The following is a 22589-nucleotide window of genomic DNA, read 5'->3' as shown; positions in this document are numbered from 1 at the left end:
TCCTTTGTTTAAGGACAATATTTTATTATTTATTTATATTTTGGTTTAATGTCCCTTGATCTTAAACAAAGGTTTAGCCTAGGGATTTTCTTTCTTCTATAAATTCTGCCTTCTGTCCCAATGCCAAACTTAATGAGTAGTGTTTTCTCAAACGTTATACTTTGTTTCATGTAGTACTCTTGATCTCATCATGTTCCTGAATCCTAAGTCTACATAATTGGATGTCAGTTTCCAGAATTCTCTGGATCATCTCTGCCCAAACCTTTATCTGATAATAAATTATCCCCAAGTCACTGAGTCGATTCCAGTAACTCAAAGTCACATTCTTTTAACCTCCCCCCAAGTAAACTCTATGAAAGACCATAAAAACCTCATGAATACATAGATATTTATTTAATTCATAATATAGCATTTCAGATGGGCTGGGATATTGCAGAGGGATGAGGCTGTGTAATCCACAGATGCTCAGATTTCTGTCACAAGGAGAGACAGCATTGGTCCAGATCTCCCAGTACAAACAAGCCTGGGGATAAAGCATTTGATAAAAAATAGTCCAACAATAGTTGAATAAATATTCTAGCCAATAATAACACAGTATATGTCTAAAGCCAGTAGATCAAACCATAAAAGGCAGTTTTATTTGACCTGATGGCAGTCAATCCAGCCAACATGTAATACATAGCCAGATATAAGCCCAGTGACTCTGAGGCTGCGAATAACCCCAGATATTGAATTAAATGAGTTGTTCTAATTGATCAGCCTCACATTTTGTGAAGAAAAGGGTATCAAATACTTGAGCTTATCAAAAAGTCCATCTATGGATTGGTCCATTCAGGTAGTCATATATAAATAAGTAAACCATGGAAGTTTAGAAAATTGACCTAGTGTATTTTAGCTGAAAAGAACATGAAAGTGATTTTGCTGCAATCTGAATTTCACTGCATCCAAAGTTACACAATGGAAATATGTGATAAAAAAAACCATCCAGATGCAGTTACTGTTACTTACAAGTAGCCATAACTCCAATGTGGAAATAAATTTTTTTTCATAGTCTCTTAACTCTTTTGACTTTGTGATTATATTTGTGCTTTCTTCAATAAGACAATATAAAATGTGGAAACAAGCATAAATTGCACACAGAAGAGAAATAATATAACATACTCTAACAGAAAGAATTATAGCATAGATTGAACAGAGAAACAACAATTTTTTATGGAAACACCTTCCCTGAAGGTGTTAAATACATGCCCTAGTCCCTTTGTTCAACTGGGTTTACCTAGAGGTAGTCACTGACTTCTCTTAAGGTCCCTGGCACTGCCAGTGTTCTAGGCAAGTCTCCACTGAATACTCTACCTCCATGTTATTTCCTGGAAAGCACTTTTTGTTATTGGGCTCAGAAACTTTATTGCTTATCCTAGTCTAATTTCCCATTTTACTCAGTAGACTTAGCTGGGAGTGACTTTTGATTATATCCAAATCCTAAATCCACTTTCAAAGAATAACATTTGAATAGACAAGCATTGAACAGAATAGTGCCACATGCGGCAAACTATCTCCCAAGAGAAATTCTAAGTTTCTGAGGGTGACAATGTTTGTTTAGACATATGAGTCCAAGAACATCCACAAAATACCATCAATACAGCCCAAATGGAGAAGTAAGTAACCAAGTTTCTCAGCCCAGGAAATAACAAAATACCAATGTGGATCTCAGAGTACAAGAGGAAAACTTTGATTACTCATTTGTTCAGTCACACATTCATTCAATAAACATGAGCCAGACACCTACTCTGCTCCACTCACTTACAAGAACAAAATACAATCCCTCCCCTCAAGGCATTCAGTGTCTAGGAAGGAAGGTGATTATCACATTAAATTTTGTGCATCAGAATTACCTGGGGAGCTTGTCAAAATTGTCACATTCCACCCTAGTGCCCAGATATTCTAATTAAGGAGATCAGGGCTGGGGTCCAAGAAGCAGTTGTTTAAATAAACAGAAAAGGCAATTCTCACATAGAAGGCAGCATTTTGGAAAACAAAGCTCTACCATGTGATTATTGTTGCAGGCTCAGAGTGCTGTCTGGGGGAGGTGTCAGGAGTCAATCTGACTCAATTGTCAGGGTAGGAAAAGTATTATGGGGTAGAGTCAAATGAAGGCTAGGGAAATTGAAGCATTGCCAGTCACTAAAATCTAAAGGACATATCAAATGAGTAGTGTGGATGACCCAAGAACAAAATATGGGAAAAATTGAATGTGTGGGGTGGAAGTGGAATGTCACCACCACAGAGAATTTTCGTACTACTTCATTAACTTAAGAACAATTCCAGCTATATATACTGTGAACATCAAAATTGTTACTAATTTCTCTGCTTCAGGACCAAAAAACAATTTCAACCCAGCTAGAAAAACTTGAGGTGTTGGGAAGAAAGGGTGTAAGGAGTGGCAAAAGATAAACCCAGGAAAGCAAACAGGGTCCCATAAAGTCAAACCCTTAGAAACTGAATTCTAGGGGATGCTAGAGGAGCTAGATAAGGTTATATAAAAGGGGAAATCATCTTTCTGCTTTGCTTTAAGAATTTGGGGATGGTCTCTAGAAGAGACCAGGGTAGGTAAGACCAATTCTGAGGTCCAAACTGAGGGAGTGTGTGCGGAGATTAATATTTCTTACACATTTACTAAATGCTAGACGCAGTGCTAGGCAGTTCACATGTGCTATCTTCTTTAATCTTTGCAACAGCCTTGTGAGGTAGATATTATTTTATAGAGAAGAAACAGCCTCTGACAAATGAAGTACTTGCCCTAGTTCTCATCCTTAAATGGCAGAGGAAATAGTATCATTTTAGCCAAAGCTATGAGCTTTCCATCACAAGCTCTTTCCCAGTATGGCTGAATCCTACTGAGTTTGCTCATTTCCTGATTAGCAGGAAGTACGTACACATCCTGATTTTGAAAATGAAAAAGTTAACTCTGCCACTAGATACGTTAAGTTTAGCCTGTCACCTGTATCCGTTTAGCTTTCCATAACAAATAGTAACTGTCATTTAGGTGATTTATATAGCTATTTTGCTCTCCCACTCTGAGAATGGTAAACCTCTTTGAAAACAGGGAATTGTGACTTATCAACATTTCAGCAGCAGTATGGTACGTGGCATCTAGTAGATAGTTGAGTGAATTAATAAAATATTTTTTCAAGACTCCAATCTGGGGGCCTGTAACAGCTATCGTTCTGCATACAACAGTAATATTTTTACAACTCCCACAGAATAGGCTTCTTGAAGCAGACTTGGCTCCTGGAAAAAGAGAAAGAAAGCTCTGGCTCTTCCATCTCCAATGCCTGCAGTGGCACTATCAAAATCACAGCCCATAAAGCCTGATTCCCTTCGATTGGAGCAAAGAGGTCAAGGATGGAATTTAGGCTGTACTTGCCAAAAAGGGTCAACACAGCAGCTGACTGATGTTGACAATATTGCAAGAGGAATGATTTTTTTCACCTGTTTCAGGAAACTGTTCTCAGCATTCTTAAGCATTTCAAAAAGTTCTTTATCTGAAGATACAGATACACATATATGTAAATAAGTTATAACAGTCCATTTGACAAATTAGTAAATACGGTCAATCACTGTTTTCTTTCGGGGGCTTTGGGGCCACGTCCGGTGTGCCTGGGGACTACTTCCAGCTCTGGGTTGGGAGTGACCCCTGCGAGTGCAAAGGGAACCATTTGGTGCTGGAGATCAAATCAGGTCTGCTGCATGCAACACAAGCACCGTAACCACTAGACCAGTTCTCTGTCCTCAATAATCACTTTCTTAAAAGCCTAATTCTAGTAACTGCATAGCCATCCAAGTAGTAAAATTGTATTTCTTTGAATATTCTGTGACACAATTTTCAACCATTCAGAACTATCTTCATTAAATAGTATCAATTGAACTGCACTACATATAATATTTCTACCAGGATCCATTTTCATCCAAAAGTAGCCTCCATCTCCTGTGCAATATGTTTCCCAATCTCTTTTTATCCCACCCAGACCCCTTCCCACTGTGCTAGTCATTCCTGAACTTGTGGGATTGCATTATAAGAGGGAGGAAGGGAAAGAGGAAAGGTAAATGTTGATGGAGTTAGTGTTCCTTTTAGTGGACAAAAATGGATAAGATAATTTATTTTTTCTTTCAGTATATTTCTCACTCAATGAACAAATGAAAAAGTTTATGATGCATATATAATTAAAATGAATATATAATATGTGTTATATATTCATTTAATATATTATATATACATGATACATGTTTTCTTTCTAACAAATGCTTGATTGCAGATTTTATCAAAAGCTATATATAGTACATGATCATCTGACACTTCAAAATTCTACTTGGCTAAATTAGCCAGTACTAGAAAGGCTGATGCCCCACCCACCCTTATTTTCCATGTGGCTATTCCCTGTTTGGAGCATCGTTCTACATTATTTACCTAGAATGAGCCTAACTTCCTTCAGTATCAGTTATAGTCTCGCATCATTGGGAATTGTCACATCTCCAATGACAAGAGGAATTCTCTACAATATTTTTCTTCAATGGCTTGAACCCAGGCTACTCAGATCATTTGTTCTGAGACACTCAATACATTGATTTGAATACAAGCTTAAATGCACACAAATCAAATCTAGAATATCTAGTTATTTTAAATGATTGAAATAAACTTTATTTTGTATCTTGTATATTGAACACTAACTGAGGTTTTAGAAGTGGAAAAACTGCTGAACTGGAGAGCCAGTGAATTATATGCTCTCTTGTAACTTAATGGCAAGCTTTCATCCCAGAAACATAAGGGGATTCTTGAGGCCTGCAGTTGCATTCCTGCCGCTCAGGGTAATCAATAAAATCTGGGGCAGGCAAGCCAGATAGGATCATTAGGGATTTGTTCCAGATTGTGAATGTTGGACAAACTGGAAGAATGAAGGTCACATCAAAAGTATGAAGATGAAGAGAGTTAGCTGGGTCATAGAAAGACAGCATGTTGTTGTCGTAATCCAGAAGGACTCCCAGACGCTTCAGTTGTGGGGGCACATCCACCAGCATCTCCTTGTTGTTATGTCTCACTATGAAGTTACTATTGCATCGAGAGAAGACCCATGATGAAGCATTCTTGCCAATCCATTCATTCTTGGGAGCTGATTTGTAGGCAATACCAATTGCATACCTGTCAAACAGCACAAAGGAGAGAGATATAAGCATTTATTAATGATTGGAGCAGTGCAAGATACATGGCATATATAAGAAATAGAATACAGGGAGCCGAAGAGATTACGACAGTAGGTAAAGTGCTTACCTTGCACGTAGCTGGCCCAAGTTTGATCCCCAGCACTATGTATGGTCTCCCCACCCCAGCCCTGCCAAGTGATCCATAAGCCAGGAGTAATAACTGAGCATCACTGGGTGTGGCCCAAAAAAAGAAAAAAGTAAAAGAGAGAGGGGGGAAGGAAGATAGGAAAGAAAGAAAGAAAGAAAGAAAGAAAGAAAGAAAGAAAGAAAGAAAGAAAGAAAGAAAGAAAGAAAGAAAGAAAGAAAGAAAGAAAGAAAGAAAGGAAGGAAGGAAGGAAGGAAGGGAGAGAGGAAGGAAGGAAGGAAGGAAGGAAGGAAGGAAGGAAGGAAGGAAGGAAGGAAGGAAGGAAGGAAGGAAGGAAGGAAGGAAGGAAGGAAGGAAGGAAGGAAATAGAAGAAGGGAGGGAGGAAGGGGAGGAGAGGAGAATGGAGAGCAGAGGAGGGGAAGGAAGGGAAGGGATAAAATACAGATTTCTTCCTTATTGATACCACTACATATTTTTTAATTAGCAATTAGAGGGCTGGAGTCATAGCACAAGGGGTAAGGCACATGCCTTGCACACAGAGAACCTGAATTTGATCCCCAGTATCCCATATAGTCTCCTCATGTTCTACCAGGAGTAATTCCTGAGTGCAGAGCCAGGAGTAACCCCAGAGCTTTGCCAGGTGGGGCCCCAAAGCAAAATAAAAAAGTAGCAGTTATATTTTTCAAACTCCTAACCTGGTAGATTCCCTGTCACTTTACTGAAAAAAAAATTAAAAAAAATAAACTGGCATTTTTTTCTAAGAATCATTTTCATCCCATGATTGCTAGAGAACTGAAGTTCCTGAGAACCTCACAACAAGAAAGAATAGAGAAATTTGGATCCACGCACCATGTTGAGGAACCCATGACCACTTCCCAGTAGTGGCAGCCACTGTCAATGAATATGTTTCCTGCTGCCCCGTAGCACCCTGTACCACTAAATCTCTCTGGGGTATGACTCTTCTTCAGAGAGCTCTCATCCTTCTCCATTTGCAGCCCATCATTGGAGATCTTCAATTTCTTGTGTGTCATTTTGGGATCCAGTTTAAAGGGTTGGCCTGAGACAAGAAGAAAAAAAGCAAGTGAGGACATTTTAAGAAGGTCATCTTTGTCCTCTAGGAATACCACTCTCAGGGCAGCCTCAGAGAGATTATTCATAGGCTATACACATTGGTGGCTCTTTGGACTCCATTAATAAATCAAGCCCAAACCCGACTCCTCTCTTTAAAAAAGCTGTCCCCTGCCTATATGTTGTCAAATTCAAAGGGGTCTCTCAAGGTCTCACGTTCTCAAAATGTGCTGAGTTCTTTGCTTTGTTTCAGAGAATGATTTAGGATTCAAGTAGATTTTAGGTAAAGGAGTATTTGAGGTGAGATAAGGTGAGAGCAATTAATGAAGCAACTGCTGCTTGGTGGCAATATAAAGGCAAACTGGCGAGCTGGAGATGTGGCTCATTGGGATAAGGCACACAGAGAACCTTGCATGTAGTCCTGGATTTAATTCCTTGGCACCACGAAAACAAACACACACACACACAAACTGAGGAGAATGCAACAATAGGACAACTTTTGATCTTCTACAGTTGAAATATGGACAAGAGCGGTAGAACAGCAGGTAGGGCATTTGCCTTGCACATGGCCGACCCAGGTTTGATTCCTCTGTCCCTCTCGGAGAACCCGGCAAGCTACCTAGAGTGTCCTGCCCACACGGCAGAGCCTGGCAAGCTACCCGTGGTGTATTCAATATGCCAAAAACAGTAACAACAAGTCTCACAATGGAGACGTTACTGGTGCCCGCTCGGGCAAATCAATGAGCAACGGGATGACAGTGACAGTGACAGTTGAAACATCATTAACACATAACTAGGTAGAGTCAATTTTAGAGCCACTGTTCATGAGGCATCACAGACAACAATAGTTGGCTTCTAAAATCGCATAGAACCAGATGACAAAATTAGTTGAATCAGAAGACCAACAGTTGGGTGTGGCAAGGGTGTGTTACATAAAATGTGCATCTGTGGCACATACTGTAGGTGAACTAACTCTCATTCCCCACTTTTTTTCCCTCTCTTACAATCTTTGTGTACAGAGACCAGGAAAGCTAAACATTCAAGCCCCTAACCTCCCTCCTTGTCGCACAGGGGGCTCATATGATGGAAGCAAATGGCAGGTGACTTTGTAAAAGTACTCATTTTCTTAATTAAAAAAGAACAATCAGCATGCACACCAACTCCTTTCCCCATCTTCCTCTCTGTAAAGGAATTAACTGCTAGAAATCTTTGTGGCCATATTACAGTCATGCAGCAATAAGTCAACACACATACAGAGGACTCTTAGAATTTTAGGCATCACACAGCTACTATCCCAACCCTGAACCACCTATCTTCAAATTTCTTGCCAAGCAAGAAGAAAAAAATACTGCTTCAACGATGAACAAATACGGATTGTAAAGCTAAATTTAAGTTCCTGTCCCTTGCAGACAAAACCATTCCCAAGCAGCAGATTCTCTGGTGGAAGGATTTTTTTTACCAGATCGATTATCATTATCATGAGCTCAGTTATCCTTCAAGCATGGGGAACAGGGAGAAAACGCTTCACAAACATCCTGAAAAGTCACCAATTATTTGAACTATCTCTATGTGTCCACATGCCTCCCAGGGGTGCACACAAACCTGCTGTCCCCAACACAAACTACAACAGCAAAGCTCCTCTATCCAGTGCCTCTGGGCTCTGGTCCTACTCTGGGGGCCTGCTGAAAGGACTCCCTGGCACCAACGGGAAAATTTCTCTCTCAGAGTCATCACAACGTACTGTTTGTTTTGAGTCTGGTAGGTTCGCTGTTCCGGCTGCCTGCCTGGTTTATGGCTTTGACAATGAAGATGTAGCGAGTCCCACTCTGGAGTCCATGCACTGTGTAATGGTTCTGTTTGATGTTGGGCACAATCATCCAGCTATCCACTGAATTGTACAGGCCTGTGACACGGGGAAAGACAGAGCTATTAAGAGGCAGGTCATGGAAACAGGATGAGAAGCACACAAAAATGGCATTATATCCCCTCCCTCAGAAGGGATCACAAAATTCATTTTGTTTCTTTTGAATCCCACAAAACATTGTTTCTTTTCTCCCATGAAGCTACAGGTATGCCCAGCTTCTCACTCCTGGCAATGCTAGCCAGGAGTGAAAATTAGAAAATGAACGATTTTCTGTCTAGTGATACCAGACAGGCCTCTGTATAAAAATCATAGAATAATCACTTCTGTGGAGTCTGCAGATCTTGATTCCAAAGGTGCAGTCCTCTGAGTACTGGATTTCTGTTTAGATAGAGCAGTTTCATGCAGCACACAGAAGCAGACTCTCAAGGGCAAAAGGACACCTTTGACACGGTATTTCCCTCATTTTGCAATTGAGAAACAAAGATCAAGGAAAGAAAAGTGATTTATCCAAACAACTGGTGGTGGAGCTGAGAGGAGAAATCTGGTGTCGTTAATCCTAGTCCAGTGGTGTTTTCACTACATTACAAGCCACTGGGTGAACAACAATGTTCTTTGTCTTGCCAATTTAGCAATGCTTTCAGAGCTTATCACTAAACTCTTTTTATCTCCTTCTCATCCTTACTTCCAAAACCAGCTGGGCTCCAATATATCATAGGAAAGCCAAGGAGATGACATGATAACCAAACTGCAAGAACATCTCCTCACAACACTATTTAGTTTTACCCTTTCCCCATTTTGATTCCATTAGTCATTTGCGACTGGGTAGCCCAGGAATACTTTATTACCTAGAAGCATCTTTCTTTCCAAATAGTGAAAGGGATCAGAGATCTGAATTTCTCCTTTGAAAACTCCTTGGACCATTGTGACTTAGACAAAAACGTACATAACAAGACATATCATTTGGCTTTTAGTAAAAGCAGAATCCACATCCTTGTATGTGGATTATCTAGAGTTCTCTTATCTGTTATCTGCTTTTTAGTTTAACATTTTTCAAACCGTATTTCTACCAGGGGGTGGAAAGAGTAAGAAAAAAATGGGTGGTGAAATTAGTCACCGATATGCAGCTCTAGTAAAATATTCGGGAGTTTGAAAATTGAAAGCAATAATGAGTATTTTCAGAGCAATCTAATCAGGAGCATTTTATAATTAGTTGGGAAGAGAGGTAGAAAAATTCTAAATTAAAATATAAAAAGAAGTACAATGTAGAATAAATAGATATACTGTACAAAGAAAAATAACTGGTGGAGATACTCAGTGTTTCTCATTAAAAGAAAATAAGGATAATTGATTCACTTATTAAAAAAATAAATAAATAAAAATAAGGATAAGGCCCAAGAACTGTGATTAAGGCCTTGGTTTTTCAATGTCCCAATGTACAACATAAATTATAAATTGCACATGAAATTTTAATAAAAAGAGGGAAACACATAATCCTCCAGATGTACTTACAGCAATCCAAAACAAACAAACAACAAACTTAGCAATGTAGTTTTATGCATCTGTATAAAAACAATGTAGAAGATCTCTATGAATTTATATGGAGTGAGTTCCATGATATACTATCAACTGAGAGAGCCAGTTTCAAATGAGTGCTTAAAGTAGGATACTTTTAATTCAAAAAAAGACAAATAAGAAAACATATATGTTTGCCTAAATTTATAAAACAACAACAGGAAGGGAAAAACAAACCAGGAAAAAATGTGATCCATTACCTATGAGTGACAGGGTTACGGGAAAGGAATTTAAAGGCAATGGGTGAGAATGACACTTATCTGTGTATACCTTTTTGGTTCTGTTTTCCACTTGGGGAACATACCATTGTTTTACAAAATCAAAACATTAAAATGAAATCTATGTGAATGGGCAGAGTGGGGAATAAAAATGGAAGCAAACTGAAACAAATGAGCCCAACTGCATTCAAAACAAACAAACACATCAACAGGATGAAAGTGGGAGGAGGAGAGCAAACTAATCTTAACCCATTGTATGTTTTTGTAGGGGTAGCGGCAGAGCAAGTCTGAATCTATTTCATATAAATTACGGGACTAAGTAAAGAAGTATATGCCGTAATGTTAGTGTGCACCAGGACAATTATGGAATGAGAAACATGCAAATATGGGATTGGAAAGTCAAGAAGAAACCTGCAGGGACAGTACTTGCAGGACCCTGAATTGGAAGAACTGGTATAAGCTGGTGATTTCTAAAATATATGTACTGTGTATACATGCACACATACATGCATATGCACAGTATAGTTAAGTGTATTACATGTGTGCATATGTTTACATAAATGGGCACCTGTGTGCATATCTTATATTGAGAACATATCTAATACCATTGCCCACAAAGTGAATCTAGGGTTCTTTGAAAACAAAATGGCTTAATTTCGAAGCTGGTGAGGTCAAAGCAAGAATAGACCTTTTTGTGGTTTTGTAAAGTAAGGAAGAGAGCAAGCAAATGATGGTAGGATCCAAACACCCTGGAGCCAACTTGAAAGGCTTCTACCAATTTGAACACAAAGGTAAGAAAACAGTAATTATCAACCACTGAAAATAGGGAATTCATGAGCCCATACTATGTAGATGAATAAACAAACAAATGGTGGGTGAGGCTCTGGCTTCCAGCAGAATGCTGGTGTGCCAACTTGTAAATGTGGGAGGGAATACTCAGTTGAAAAACCATCATGTTGCAATCATCACAGTAAACACTCCATCTGGCAAGAAGGATCCCTGCTAAAACATGAGTGCCGGTGAGATGGGCTTGATTTAGGAGGCAGGATATTTGCATAGTCAAAGGATCACTGCACAATTACTAGTTGCAAAAAAAATAGCAGCCTCATGGTCAAGACATTGAGCAACACATGAGACCTGGAACTTAAAATTAACTGTGGTGCCTCCCGATGTGATACCCTGAGGAGGTCACAGCATCTGATTTAATAGTCAAGTCATTAATGCATACTTGGAACACCATCTCCTGTAGGAGGAAACATCAGACAAACTCGAAATAAGGAACAATATAACAGAAATTCAAGCGTACTTTTTAAATTGTCATCAAATAACAAAGAGAGACTGGGAGAACGTTCCAGCTTAAAAAGGTTAGACATGACAAAAAAAATACTCAATCCTAGATTATAAAGGACAACATTGGGCCCACGATATCTTATAAAGAATATTAATCAAAACATGTACTATGAATTGGTAAGTTAGATAAAAGTGTCTGTTAACTTTTTAAGTTGACAACTGTACTGTGGCTATGTCAGATAGTTTTCAGTTTCTGAGAAAAATGTACGAAAGAATATAGGATGCAAGGTCATGATGAGTGCAATTTACTCTTAAATGGATCAAGAAGAGTAGAGAAGATAAATGAAACGGGGCAAGCTATTAATGGGTGAATCTGAGTAAAGAGTATACAGTGTTCCTGTGCAAGTCTTGCAACTTGTCTGTGACTTATTTTTTTGTTTGTTTGTTTCTTCCTGAGCCACATCAGGTTTTGCTCAGGGCTTATTCCTGGCTTTGTACACGAGGATCACTCATGGTGGAGCTTGGGGCAAGATATGTGGTGCCAGAGTTTGAACTTGGGTCAGTTGGGAACAAGGCAATTGCTCTACCCACTGTACTATCTCTCTGGCCCCTGGTCTATAATTTTTTAAAATTCACGAAATGAAAATATATACTCCTCCTGATATCACTGAGACTTGGTGAGATGGGACTTCCGATTGAATTATGGCATGGACATTTACACCTTGTTTAAAAGGAAATTGGAACAATAGAAATCTAAAAACTTGAGTGTAGGGGCTGGAGCAATAGCACAGCGGGTAGGGCGTTTGCCTTGCACGCGGCCGACCCGGGTTCAATTCCCAGCATCCCATATGGTCCCCTGAGCACCGCCAGGAGTAATTCCTGAGTGCAGAGCCAGGAGTAACCCCTGTGCATCGCCAGGTGTGACCCAAAAAGCAAAAAAAAAAAAACTTGAGTGTAAATGAGAGATGAAAATTTGCATGAGAATGAAAAAAGGGGTAACAGAGGTTGTAGGCAGGATATTATATTTCATTTTTGTGGGGGGTCTTTTGCAGTGCTAGGGATCAAGCCCAGGCCTGCACACATGCAATGTAAATTCTGTACCACTGAGTTTGCTATGGCAGCATATTCTAGCCTACCTGGCCAGACAGAGGTTATTGCCAGTGCTTTTGTAATGTGAAACAAAATATTAAATCCAAGGAAAGATCTACAGGAAAGGGGAAGGCAATCATTTCAATATCTATTGGAATTCTCGTGAAGCTGATAGCATCATCTGAAACATTACTTGTTAGCTAATATTTCAATTCTTAGAAGAGGCAGGAGATAGTTAAAAATAAAGAGAGTTTGGGGGCTGGAGCTATAGCACAGCGGGTAGGGCGTTTGCCTTGCATGCGACTGACCCAGGTTCAAAGGTTCGATTCCCAGCATCCCATATGGTCCCCTGAGCACTGCCAGGAGAAATTCCTGGGTGCAGAGCCAGGAGTAACCTCTGTGCACTGCCGGGTGTAACCCAAAAAGCAAAAAACAAACAAAAAAAATAAAGAGAGTTCAAAGAAATAAGGAAACCACTTATCCAGCTTAATTTCTTATCAAGAAAGGAATAAACTTCTGGTTAAAGAAATTATAATATCTATAAAATTATTATGGAAGCTGGAACAATAGTAACGCAGGTAAGGTACTTGACTTGCAAGCTGCCAACTGGGTTCAATCTCCAGCATCCTATATGGTCTCCTGAACTTTTCTAAGAGTAATTCATGAATACAGACCTAAACCCTATCTGATGTGACCCTGAAACAAAACAAAATAGAAGCTCTGTTACTGCTGAATAAAGAAAAAATCATGGAGATGGGATATATTTTAGGAAAACAATGGAAAGAGTTTAAGTATGTTCAATGGAGAAATACAATTAAGATTCAAGGGATGTTCACATGTTTAAATTTTTGCATAAATGTAAGAATCAGGAACAAAAATACACATCTCTGGGTTATTTTATCTTCAGTGCTATATTTTCAAGCATCAGGGAGAAGGTATTTTTTAAGAACAAAGATATTTTTTGCTTGATGAAACAATACTGTTTATACTCATTAAAATTATTCAGAAAGAAAAATAAAGAAATAAATTTTAAAAAAGAAATTATAATATCTGTACAAAATGGAATCCTACTCAGCTATAAGGAAAGACAAAATCTTGCCTTTTGCTACAACATGGGTGAAACTGGAGGGTGCTATGTTAAGGGAAATAAATCAGAGGGAGAAGGACAACTACCAGATGGATCTCATCCAAATACACTCTGTAAAGAAACAAAACAAGAATCCAACGAAAACAAACCCTTGGATTCTTACAACAGAACTGCGGTTACCAAGTGGGGGGTAATGAGAGGGGCTGGGGGTTGGGGAGGAAGGGCTAAAAGTGGCATGAGGAGTCGTGGAGGGACTGGCACTTTGGTAGTGGCGTTGCAATAACTTGGTACATCAAAAGCATAAGCATTAACACTATTGTAACTATGTTACCTCAATAATAAGTGAAATTTTAGAATAAAAGCAATGTCCTTGACATATTTTTGGAGGGGGAGGTTTGGGGACACATCCTGCTGTGCTCAGGGGAAATACATGGAATGCTGAGGATAGAACTCACTTTAGTTAGAAGCAGGGTAAGTGCTTTACACACAGTACTATTTCTCTGGCCCCACAACAACTTTTTAATTGGCTATTATGGCAAAATAAAACAATTTTTATTGAGGTATAAATAAAAAGAAATATCAAAGAAAAAAGAACTCTCAGACCTGCTATATAGTTAAGAGAAGTGGGGCAGACGGGTAGGTAGGACCGAGACCCACACTCTTCATAAATATTTATTCCCAGTAAAACAGTTAGATCTTATTTGCCTATTTCCATTTAACAAATAATGACCCCTGGTCTATTTATTCCTTTCTACCAGTTACCAGACGCAGACATTAGGCAGACTGGGATGAAAAGCAAATATATTGAAAGGCAGAAAGAGGCTGGAAGAAGGAGTCAAAATGAACCAGATAAATGTTAATATGGATAAAGCTGTATTTCAGTTGAGATACTTGTCTAGCAACAGGATCTAGATCTAGATAACCTAGGGATATCTGCAAACTCTGCTTTGTCTACACTTAGTAGTCAATGTTTCACTAGAAAAATAAATATAGAAAAAGGGGGCCAGCACCTAACTTTGAGAAAAACAACCCTGCTTTCTTCTATGGTGGGAGTGCTGGATTCACGTACCAGACAGCACATGGATCAACAGCAATGTGTCCATAAAAAGAATACCAAAACAAGAAAGGGTGTGAACCTTGTAACATGAGGAACAATTCAAAGAACTGTACCTGGGAAAGAAGAAATCTAGAGGGGACATGAGAGATAGGTAAAACTTATCTGAAGAGTTGTCCTATGAACAATGGATTAGTTAGTGAGGCACAGAAATCCAGGACTAGAACCAATTGGTAGCTGTGATTTAATTTCAAGAGCATTAAAATGAAGCATGACTCAAGGCTTGTGTTCAAATTTTGTCTCTATGAACTTAATGATCTTAACAAATTCATATAACTCGAGTCTCCGTTTCTTAACCTACAAAACAGAATTCAAATCTATTTCATAAGTACTAAATGAAATACAGTAAGCAGGAGTGACTGCAATTAGCAAAGAGTAATGGGCATGCCAATTTTTGTTGTCAGACCCATTTGCTAGAAGGAGGAATTGGGCCTTTTATAAAGAAACACAGACAACTATTTATTGCTGCACAATAATTCAATGAGCCGTTTTGGTTAGATGTGCACACTCCATCACTGAAACGTTCGGGCAGAGTCAGACCGATCATCTACAAGTTGTCTGGTAGTAAAGCTTAGACCCTGTAACTTGCAAGGTCCCTTCCAATTCTGAGTTGCCATCCTATTCCTGCTAAAAATCATCTTTTTAAAAAACAAAGGGCTAGATATCTTTGAAAACACAGATAACAATCATTAGATCTTTGTTACTTGGGGACTTATTGCCAATTCCCAGGAAGCAGCATACTTTCTAACTCTCATACTTCCCAGAGCAGAAGAGACAATAAAGTCAAGTATGCCCAAGAGGTTTTGGAGCTTGTGACCTCACAGCCTAGAGAAACTGCTAGTAACACAGTTACTAGGCCAACTGGCTTATATTAGAGATGCACGAGGCAAACTTTTTTTTATAATATGAACCCTAAAAGTCCCCATCCCCTCCCGCAGTCAGCAATCTCTCCCTGAATTTCCAGAAAGTAGGAAAAGAAGGTCTACAGGATATTACGGAGAAACTTCTCTCATAGGACCTGTGAAGGCAGAAGCACAAAACCAAAAAAAAAAAAAGATAAAGATTACAGAACTTGCTGACTTGGGTCTATGTACATGCCATTTTAGAGTGGGACTAAGTTCCAATCTTGAATCTGAGTTTAAATTGGCTTTTATTCCCACAGTGGATGGAAAGGAATTGGCAGCTGGACCCTTCTTGTCTGGCCAAAATTCCTACTGTGCCCTGTATTGCTCCAAATTGATCAGAAAGGTGAATTTTAACATTTAAGTTAAAGTAACATTCATTTTATAGTTCCCTGAGATGCTGTCTATATTTACTTTCATTTTTTTGGAGGAAAGGGAGAAAGGAAAAAGGGATGGAGACATCACTGTATTTGCTAATGAAAAGGAATACGGCAAAGGAAATAGTAGGAAATAAATGTATAAATAAATGTATCCTACCGTGATAGTACAGTGGAACAAGAGATAAAATGAGAGATGTTCACACACATATTAGCAATGATGGTGGTTGAGCTTCCCTCAAATTAATCCTGAGCTGTGTGATGACTTGGGAGAGTGAAATGACATGGATGAATGGAGAGAAGGCTCAGGGTCATATAAAGAAATGGGAGTGGCCCCAGTGATTGCCCAGGAAGTGAAATACACAACTTGCTTGTCTGTCATTAGTCAGGTTTGTGCAATGCCCTGGGGAGCTTACACTGTCTATGAAACACTATACTAAACAACCTAACATGTCTTACAAACACTTGCCTCGTGGCGCCCCGGCCAATCTTGAGCAGCTTACTGCTTCCTTACATTTCCTTATCTCTGGCCACAGGCCCCAACTACACCATGACTTACTGATGAAGTTAGCCTGGCCAGTGAATATGGTGTACTGAAGCTCATAGGAGCTGATGCTGAATTCATCATCCGAGATCCAGTGGACGGTAATGGTGTCGTGGGAGGCAGTACAGAGTTCCTCTCGGATGGATGGTGGGTTTGGGGCTGAAAGGAAAGGTGGAGAAGGTAAGAAAAGCATACTCTCTGTTCTGGAATACTTACAATTGTTACAAGTGCTGACTGACCCAAAGTCTTTGGGGGAAAGATTTGCAAGCATTTCGGCATGCTATTGAGACAGTCTAATCTGCCTGTAAAAACACATACATATATATTTGAGCAAAGGGGTCACACAATTTTCTCATTATATGACAATCATATAATTATAATATTATTATATTATTATTAATAATACAATAATATATTATATTAATATATTACTATATGTTACTATATATTATATTGTGATTATATTGTAAGCATATAATTATCTTTATTGTGGGAAAGGTGTCTGCTTGGTTGAGTTGGGGGACACACAGAGCAGTGCTCGGGGTTACTTCTGGTTCTGGGATTGTTTCCAGTGGTGCTCAAGGAGTCACGTGGTATGGGGGAGAGAACTTGGGGCTCCCACATGAAAAGCATGTCCTTTGAGCCAAGCAATTTCCAGAAAGCCAGGGCTCCCTCCTGGAAATTTCTGGCCAACCAGACCAGCTGTTCAATATGAGAGCCGGAGGATGTGACGCTGTTTGGGCCCTGCGACAATGTGAATGCCTGGAACACCCTGGTGGCACACACGGGCACAAGGATTATACTCAGTGATGCTCAGGGATTGAATCTGGGTTGGCCATCTGCAAAACATGCATTTTAACTCCTGGTCCCTCAGTTTTTAAAATTTTAAAATGTTTTATTATATTTTTGGAAGTATATCAAATCCAGATTAATATGATTTCCCTCATTTGTAAATGGGGTAACAATTCTCTCAGATTTTTGTGAGGATCAATGATATAAAATTAATATACAGTCTGGCACAGAGTATTTGATGAATGAAAGCTATTTAAATTTATTACCAAAGATACGCCAACCCGGGTTCAATTGCTCCATCCCTCTCAGAGAGCCGGGCAAGCTACTGAGAGTATCCCGCCTGCAAGGCAGAGCCTGGCAAGCTACCCGTGGTGTATTCAATATGCCAAAAACAGTAACAACAAGTCTCACAATGGAGACATTACTGGTGCCCACTTGAGCAAATCGATGAACAACAGGACGACAGTGCTACAGTGCAGTGCTACAGTGCTATTGTAAGCAGTGTTGCAGTGAACACAGGTTGCAGTGAACCAAAGATACACACAAACACATAGTTGTTCTGTATTTTTCTCATGAAATGATTATTCAGTAATCCTGAAGTACTTGCAATAAGACAACTTGTAGCCCTCATTTTCTAAAATTATCTGCAAGTTTTTTTTTTACATTTTCCTTCCTATTGTGCTAATTCCTCAAGTTACTTAAAACCATTTGAGTGGAACCTGTACCATGTGGGGAATTCCCTAATGTTTCCTAATTGTCACCTGAGTTCTACCCCCATAAAAAGTGATGTTCTGTTGGGATCACAGAGATAGCATAGTGCCTAAGGCACTTGACTTGCATGGCACCAACCCAGGTTCAATCTCCAGCACCACATATGGTTTCCTAGCCCCACCAAGAGTGATCTCTGAGCACAGATCCAGGAGAAAGCCCTGACTACAACAGGTGTGGCTCCAAAGCGAAAAGAAAGTGATAATGACAGGGGCTGGAGAGATAGCACAGCGGGTAGGGCGTTTGCCTTGCATGTGGCCGACCTGGGTTCAAATCCCAGCATCCCATATGGTCCCCTGAGCATGGCCAGGGGTAATTCCTGAGTGCAGAGCCAGAGGTGACCCCTGTGCATTGCTGGGTGTGACCCAAAAAGAAAAAAAAAAGAAAGTGATAATGATAGACTAATATGGAAAATTCCACCAGCAATTTATCTTTTTACCTTCAAAAAGTATGTATGTGTATTTATTTAAAAATAAGTATTTATAGGGGCTGGAGTGATAGCACAGCGGGTAGGGCGTTTGCCTTGCACGCGGCCGACCCGGGTTCGAATCCCAGCATCCCATATGGTCCACTGAGCACCGCCAGGGGTGATTCCTGAGTGCATGAGCCAGGAGTGACCCCTGTGCATCGCCGGGTGTGACCCAAAAAGCAAAAAAAAAAAAAAAAAGTATTTATATAAAAGTATTTATACTTTTAAATACTTAAAAGTACTTAAGTATATATGTGGGGTATATGCTTAAAGGTAAATACAAGTAATATATATATGTATTTATATGTATACATATTCTACCTCCAGAAATATTTGACATATCATTTTTATTTTCCATTACAAAAACCAAAATATATTCAACAGTAAAAGTACATGTGCCACTGAAAAGGTTACACATGCACTTTCATTATAAATATTGTCCTTTTCTGATTATTATTTTAGAGTAAAAGCACATGAAAAGAAAGGGACTAAAATAGTAAGGAAAGCACAGTATTTCCACACCTGTCAAATAATCGAGCCCTTCCAGCAGTTTCTTTTCTCTGGAAAAATCCAAAGCAAAATTTTCAAAGGCATCATTAAAATTGATGTCTGGAATCAGAACTTGAGAGGATGCAGTTGCCATAGCGACCCTGGAAAAGAGAAGAGTACATCAATATACTTCAAAATAGTTCTGAAACCTTTATCCAGTGTTTGATTTCTGATTTAACAGGGTGAAATAAACAATGCGTAGGGCTTGATTCATTACGTGAAAAATATCTGTGCTTTTCCAGTGGAAACCATTTCAATTTTAATCATGAGGAACCAATTAAGTTAGACCATATTTATTCACATATGTTCATCCCTTAAACATACTCCCCTATCCTGTCTTAATTTTGAGAAGTAAATAGAGGATTTTTTCCCTTCTGCATCATTTTCCATCTGGCAGGCAGCATCAAAACTAGACCTCTGAAGACAGGCTTGGTAGGAGCAATTTGACAGATTTTTTTCTTATGGGTTTTATGATAAACAAAAAGTCGGCATACTGTGGCTGTGTTCAAACTTTCCCCGCAATACTGTACTCTGTTGGATCCTTTATAACATTTACATCTAATGTTATTATTCATTTCCCCAACTAATTCTAAGATTCTTGAGGGCTTAAACTTTGTATATTTTATCTTCCGTGGATTCGAACATACTGTTGAACACATAATGAATAAGTAACTGTATGAATAACTGAGTTATATTAACATAATATGGGGCACTTAGTATATACAAGGCAGCATGCATGTACTTTACAGACATTTTCTAATATATTCTTTACCATAACCCTGTGAACGTACTAAGCACAATTAATGTGCAAGACACTAGGGACAGATAGAATAATATTCGGTCATGAGTTGCCCTTACAACTTAGATCATAGATCATGAAAGAGAAAGGTATTAATTAGGCAATAGAGGTTTTACTAAATAGTGATTGATTTTTATAGTGGCCTCCCCAGCAAAGTTTGGACCCAAGTAATATTTAGCAATGGTGTATGCCTGATGGCTCAGTGCTCAGGCCTAGTGAAACAGTGCTGTCTGGGCTCATAAGTGCCAGGGGACCTCCAGGGTATACCTAGAAATGTTTGCAAGGCCACGCCATGCTCTGGTTCAGACCCGGGTTTTGCATATGGGTTTCGCCCCTCCTTTGCACTACCTTCCTGGACACCACCCAATATCGAAAGAACTTAAGCCTAGTCTCCTCAGATTCTTCGAAAAATTCCAAGAAGGAACTCTTCCAGACATATTTTATGAGGCCAGCAATATTCAGATGCCAAAATAGCCAAGGACATTACCAAAAATGGAAAACCACAGTCCATTATTTTTAATGAACACAGATGTAAAATTCTCTAAAATTACTAGTAAATTGAATTCAACAATGCTTCAAAATGAAAATGCGACATGACCAAGCGGGACGTGCTTAGTCCAGGCAGGCAAGATAAAATATACTACCATCAATGTAATACACTATGTGAATAAAAGGAAAGAAAAAATCATATGATTATTAATAGCTGCTGAGATGTGGTGGATGGCTGGAAGTGTTTACAGCTGGAGAGAGACTTTAGGTATCAAGGCATGAGCTGATAGTAAAGTGATAATAGGAGAGTAAACAAAACAGAAAGTTAATTTATAAAACAAAAATAGCCAGCATATATTTAAAAACCCAACTACATGAAAAGTCAAAGAAGGGTCAGAGCAACAGTACAGTGGGCAGGTTGCTTGCCTTACATGCGCTGGCTTGGGTTCAATCCCTAATATCCAATATGGTACCCTAAGCACCATCAGGAGTGAGCCATAAGTGCAGAGCCTGGAATAAGCTGGGTGTGACCCAAACACACAAATAAACAGACAAAAAGTCCATGATATATGAAGTTTCACATGAGGATATAAGTTTCAAATGAGGATATAATGCAGAACATGTAGTATTCAAACCTTATGTTTGAATATTGTACTCCTAAACATAAGTACTAGCTGTAGACTAAGAATGAATTAAATCACATCGGATTTGAGACAGTACAAGAAAGAGAGAGAGAGCAAGAAGGGTCAGAGCAACAGAGAGAGAAGTATCTACCATACAGGCAGGCTAGGGAGGGTGGCAGGAGGGAAACTGGAGACATTGGTGGTAGGAAATGTACACTATGAAGGGACACTGTAAGAGTGAAATCCAAACATGTAAAATTTTGTAACTGTGTTTCTCATGAGGATTCAATAACATTTTTAATTTTAAAAAAGTAGTAAAAATAAATTATATTGGATTGTATGCGAGAACGTCTGTTTGTGCACCCTTGTGCTCCTTTATTTGAAATCTATTAGGTATAGAATGTCATTTATAATGAGGGGGGAATGCTTTTCCCAATTAAAAGTCCATTTTAACTCAAGACTTTGCTTTAATGTAATACAATGAATAATGATGAAGAAAAGTATCAGAACCTATGAGAGACAAGTGAGTACTATTTCTACTTAAGCTGGGAATATGATTTGCAAACCATACCACATATAGCTCTCTGTTCCTCTTATGTCATAGGCTACACCTGTGCCTCTGGAAAAATAAAAAAGGTTTAAGAGAGATTTTGAAGTCATGAACACCTAGACCAGAACTGAAGCTCTGAGAGAAAGTACAGTTATAACAGGAATAATTTATACTTAGAAAAGAAAATAACAAGATAGAGTTCAGAGAACATAGCATTTAAATGATAGGTCAAAGAAGAGCCGCTCAAAAAGACAAAAGTAACCAGATGGTAGGTAGCAAGAAAACCAAGCATATTCAGGGAAGCTAAAGGCAGAGAGAATAAAAATACAGCCATTCTGTAGCAAGAGGCTACCGAGAGAGCAAAGTAAGACCAAAACAGTAAAATCAAACCAAAAACATCTAGTATATAAAAACAAGGTGTTCATTTGTTGAACTTGGAACAACATTTCTAATAGTGCAGTTGTAGAAGACATTTTAAAAGGGTTGAAAAGTTAGTGGGGATGGTTAAATTATTATAAATATATATTATGAAATGTAATTAAATGATAAAGAATGTAATATCATAAACTGATGAGGGCAAAGAAAAATGGAGAAAATGAAGCCATAGAGTAACAGACCATCAAAAAGTGTTTGGAAGCAAGAGAAATGGATGCGTGGTAACCAACAACACACCAGAGGAAGGTGGGCCAGGAAACCAACAACATCAAACTGATTTCATGTCACAAACAATTTATGGTTTGCAAGGGGAACATCTAGAATTCCAGAACCACTGAAGCACAGACTACCCATGCTCCTTCTTCATGCTGGCAAGAGATGTGAAGTTTCTGTCTGCTTACCTTTGACACTATGTACTTTTAAAAAGTCTTCAATCCTTCAGCTCTCTCCTTCCCTGACTCTCAGAATAGTAACTTGTGCCTTTCTTCCCCTAATAGAAGCAGGGGTTGGGTGAATTCCTTCAATGGTAAACTGACCAAAGGAGAAAACACCTAAGAACTGAGACAGGCTCTCCACAAAAATCTGGCATTATAACAAAGTTGAGCAAGCAGCAAACTGTCCCCATTCCCTTGATATCTGACTTACTTT

General features: G+C 39.0%; 1 protein-coding gene across 4 annotated transcripts in view; it reads right to left on the bottom strand.

The window, feature by feature from the left end:
• Positions 1-371: 371 nt before the first annotated feature.
• MID2 (midline 2) overlaps positions 372-22589 on the bottom strand; it is a 117502-nt gene continuing 95284 nt past the window's right edge. For 2 of the 4 annotated variants that reach the window (XM_055122830.1, XM_055122829.1), the window contains exons 6-10: positions 19019-19146; positions 16393-16626; positions 8152-8313; positions 6192-6399; positions 372-5194 (exon numbers count right to left, since the gene is read on the bottom strand). In XM_055122830.1, coding sequence (XP_054978805.1) covers positions 4792-5194; positions 6192-6399; positions 8152-8313; positions 16393-16626; positions 19019-19146 — 1135 coding nt within the window. In that variant the 3' untranslated portion in view covers positions 372-4791. The remainder of the gene's footprint in view (positions 5195-6191; positions 6400-8151; positions 8314-16392; positions 16627-19018; positions 19147-22589) is intronic. The other 2 variants (XM_055122832.1, XM_055122831.1) reach the window with 1 other exon arrangement.

The sequence above is a fragment of the Sorex araneus genome, chromosome X, assembly GCF_027595985.1.
Source record: "Sorex araneus isolate mSorAra2 chromosome X, mSorAra2.pri, whole genome shotgun sequence".
NCBI classification, from domain to species: domain Eukaryota; kingdom Metazoa; phylum Chordata; class Mammalia; order Eulipotyphla; family Soricidae; genus Sorex; species Sorex araneus.
Note: the sequence above shows the minus strand (reverse complement) of the source record. Positions and strands in the feature narration are given on the sequence as shown.